This window comes from Sinocyclocheilus anshuiensis, unplaced genomic scaffold, assembly GCF_001515605.1.
Source record: "Sinocyclocheilus anshuiensis isolate Anshui unplaced genomic scaffold, SAMN03320099.WGS_v1.1 scaffold880, whole genome shotgun sequence".
NCBI lineage: Eukaryota > Metazoa > Chordata > Actinopteri > Cypriniformes > Cyprinidae > Sinocyclocheilus > Sinocyclocheilus anshuiensis.
Genome location: NW_015548254.1, coordinates 1,247,563 through 1,251,354, shown reverse-complemented (window position 1 = coordinate 1,251,354; position 3,792 = coordinate 1,247,563). Strand labels below are relative to the sequence as shown.

The 3,792-nt window shown below is 37.3% G+C and overlaps 1 protein-coding gene across 2 annotated transcripts; it reads right to left on the bottom strand.

The window, feature by feature from the left end:
- Window positions 1–275: 275 nt before the first annotated feature.
- LOC107655356 (regulator of G-protein signaling 13-like) lies at window positions 276–2,847 on the bottom strand. Of its 2 annotated transcripts, none has more exons than XM_016442820.1 (5): window positions 2,683–2,847; window positions 2,488–2,547; window positions 2,313–2,377; window positions 2,013–2,179; window positions 276–983 (listed from the first exon to the last, which is right to left on the bottom strand). In XM_016442820.1, the coding sequence occupies exons 1-5, from the start codon at window positions 2,796–2,798 to the stop codon at window positions 795–797; spliced, it is 597 nt and encodes a 198-aa protein (XP_016298306.1). In that variant the 5' UTR covers window positions 2,799–2,847; the 3' UTR covers window positions 276–794. The 2 variants fall into 2 exon arrangements, with proteins under 2 accessions (XP_016298306.1, XP_016298307.1); XM_016442821.1 differs by having other exon boundaries at window positions 2,313–2,374.
- Window positions 2,848–3,792: the final 945 nt, after the last annotated feature.

Genomic DNA, 3,792 nt, shown 5'->3' with positions numbered 1-3,792 from the left:
GTGTGTATATATATATATATATATATATATATATAAACCTCTCTAAAAGACAAAAAAAAGGTTATTTTACTGGACGTAAGGCATAATATAAAGTATAGAAATATTTTGCTTGTTTTTAAATACAAATCTGAGGACTAGGTCATTGCATTATTTAAAGGTTTTTTGTTTTTTTTTAGTAATTCGCAAAAGAAAAGCAAAGGCCTTCACTATGAAAGAAACCAAATACAAAAAGAAAAACAGAGTCAAATTTTTTTTTTTTTTTTTTTTTTTTTTTTTTTTACTTGATCTCCCGAGTAGGTAATAAAGTCACACTTTCTTTAATGTTATACATCTGTGTGGCAATATGGCACCGATGTTGAAATAGGGTGTGTCAAGTTCCTCTCACAAAAGTGTCCAAACCAACTCAACCAATTGGCTGAGGTAGAGTTTCGTTACTAAAGTCATTGTAGGACATGGTAAAGCAGTTCTCAAAGATCCTCTGGAAGTGCCAGGAAAATAAAATAGTGTTGTGCCCACACTGTAGCTTCAGAAACCACCGGAAGGGCTTGAAGGAGCTGCGTCCTTATCTACACAGGAAGCACCCTCAGTTAAGAAGCACTCATGGCGCTTCAGTAACATGTTGCACTTTGATATCAATGGCACATTCCCAACCATTGCTCCATATTGTCTCCTTCTAGTCTCAGAGGTCTTTTGGGGTCTGATCCACACGGCAGGGGCGCAAGCTTTAGGGTTCTGATCCTGCATACAAGACCAGACCGTTCCAGTTTTAGCTTTGGTGTGATATATCCATAGAGTCATCTTTGAGCATTATCTGCAGCAAGGGACTCAAGAAGGGTTTTGTACATCTCAGACCGTAGAAATCTGGGGTAAGAGTCGCGTTCCATTAGTCCGTAAACGATCTTCTGAGCCTCGTCGAAACACTGCGGCGTCGGACTCTTCACTTTCTTCTTGATTTCCTCCCGTGTTTGATAGTCGATATTTATCTGCGATGCAAATGAGAGCCATTGACACTATGTGTACACTGGAAGTGACCAATTGTGAGATGTATTGTCCAAATAACGAGAAATTACATCGGAAATATGCAAAATTAAGTCGTAATTGCGAGAAAATAAAAGAGACAACAACATACCACGTCTAGTATAAAACAACGCGCCATTAAAGTGTTCAGAAGCCATGGTTTGTGCTGTGAAGAGGCCAGTATCAGATGATATTACTAATTCCTTTGTTTATTTCACAGTCAAATGTTGTTCCTATATTTATATTTGTTTTAGATCTGCTGTGGCCCGTTTCCAGGGGTCAGGCTCCTCTGCTGGGGGCCCCTGACAGTTAGTGGCCCCAGGAAAATGGCTTTAGCAGCCAGTCCATAATCTATCCAAGTATGAACCAATCAGCTGTAAACTCAGTTCTAGACTTTAGCAATCATAAAATAAGTGAATAACTTTATTTGCATGTATTATTATATATGTATCTTACTTTATTTTCAATACTAATCCATTACAAATGTACTTATTATACATTATTATTTTTATATTATTTATTATAATTAAATAACATTATTATATTACATTGCAACTATTTATAAATATTATTTTAAGTATATTATAATATATTATATTAATTGACTTGTATATAATGAATTATAATTACATTACATTACTACTGTATATACATACAAATTCAATACAAATGTTCTTATAATGAATGATTAATTATTATTTTATAATATTATTTATGATAGATCGTTTTTAATAATTGATTTTATATTAAATTATTATACATGGTTAGATAAAGATTATTTGGTGTTATTAAAGAGAGACTGTCTGAAGTTATTTAAAAAACAAAACGTATAAAATACTTTTCATACAAATGGAGGAAATAAAAGCATAGAGTGGCTCTGCAGCATGTCAAAAAAAATACAACTCTATTGAAAGCGTATCGCGACACAACAGACACTTCTAGCATTGCTTCATTGATTTATATAGTGACAGGGTGTTGAGTGGTGTGTCCTGTACCTCTTTCGGAGATTCAGCTTCGACAAATTGCTCGAAGATTTTCCTCGCCTTCGAGCTCATCTTATGGGACGACGTTATCTTCTTGTAGTCCTCACACGTCAACCAGAATTCGATGTTCTCGTCGCTGAACTCCGATTTCAGAAAGGTGCGGAATGTGGCCAGGCCATCTGGAGGGAAGCGAATGGGCACGCATCAAAACACACAGTGCGAATGAAAACCAGCACCTCTTTACTTTACTCATGTTTTAGTTTACTCTGGCCTCAGCAAACCAATGCCAAAAATAGCTTCGAAAAGACTTACATTTGGAACCGAGGAGTCGCTCCAGAGACTGGGACCATTGTTGGGTGTCTTCTAAACTTAGCCTGCTGAGATCAGACAGGTTTGATTAGTTGACCGTAACTGGATTAGAAGCAATAACTCTTGTTTGAACTGTTTTGGACCTGGTGTTTTTATATGTGTGTCACTTTTTCCTTACCTTTCAGGAGCAGATGAACTGGTGAACAAACACTTTAGTCGGCACATGAGGTTCTTTCCTCTACAGAGAGAAAGTCAGCTTTGTTGTCGGCATTTTACGCTTCACACATGCAAACCTACACTAAAGCATGCTGGGACTCACAGTAGATTCCCTTGTGCTGATAGTTGAGTACAAATGCCTGAAGATCACACTTACAAGGTCTTGTTTCTCCTGCAGTCGTCTCTGTCCATGTTGAAATGTGTTGGGAGAGGTTGTGGGATTAGGCCAGGCATGGTAGAGCGAGGGCTTATTGCCCAGGAATCCACAGCCATGCGCTCCTGCTAGTGATCATGCTGCACTTGGCGCTCTACAGGTTTCCCTTCTGCGTATCCGGCTCTGCTTTTTATGCCCTGCGACGGTTGCTGAGGGCACGTGTCACCAACAGGGACCACAAAGAGGAAGCCCCATCGAACCCTCCCCCTCCTCCCTGGCCGCTCATGTGCGAAAAGCATAGCCTGTTTCTCCATATTTTTAGACATGTAAATACACATGTACCTCGCTAAAATAGCCGATAAGCAAATCACAACTTTGCATGCTTTGGGTTTTTCAGTAATCTATAGACGTAAACAGGGCCAAACTGTAATGGAGCACAAATGGAAATAAGAGTCAAATGAGATGGTTAGGCCATTTCAACACTCTTTGTTTTCTGTTTTATTAGCATTGAAGAAGTTACACAAATGATTCCTTTTGCAAACATATAGATAATGAGTAACTAGCTTCACTTCCACTGAAAAATAAAAGGTGATGTCAGAGGACAAGTGCTGAAGTTCTGCAGGGTCTTTTGGTTTTTCTAGTCCCTTGGAAAACCATGTTCTGGTGCTTTTTAAAGAACCAACGTACTGATGAAAAGAACCTATAATGAAACTTAACAAAGAAATATATGAAAGAAGATGTATAAAATCTTCTAAATGCAGAAGTATAGAAGATGGTTCTTTGCTGATCCAACTGATTAAAATAATGTTTTACAACAGTTTAACAAAACGTATTAATATTTATTTTTTACCTTTTGTTTGTCAAATAAAAGTTAGGTTGAGCAAACAACATGCATCATAGGCCCTCATATGTATGAATTAATTCATAATATTTGTAAAAAAAAAAAAAAGTTTTAAAAACATTTGTTGTCAAATCAAAGTGATGTGGTGCAACCAACAGGCATCATAGACCCATGAAGACCCTCATGACTGTTTGTGAAGGTCAGTACATCTTGGAAAATATCAGATTAGTTCAGGTTGTAAAGTTTTATGTGGTGCAGCCCCACAAAAAAAA

Bases quoted from the DNA above. Each gene is read 5' to 3' on its own strand.
- LOC107655356 (XM_016442820.1), bottom strand. From the start codon at position 2,798: ATGGCTGTGGATTCCTGGGCAATAAGCCCTCGCTCTACCATGCCTGGC. The intron at 2,548-2,682 runs GTAAGTGTGATC...TTCTCTCTGTAG, and splicing joins TGCAGGAGAAACAAGACCTT to AGGAAAGAACCTCATGTGCC. The intron at 2,378-2,487 runs GTAAGGAAAAAG...GTCTGATCTCAG, and splicing joins AGTTCATCTGCTCCTGAAAG to CAGGCTAAGTTTAGAAGACA.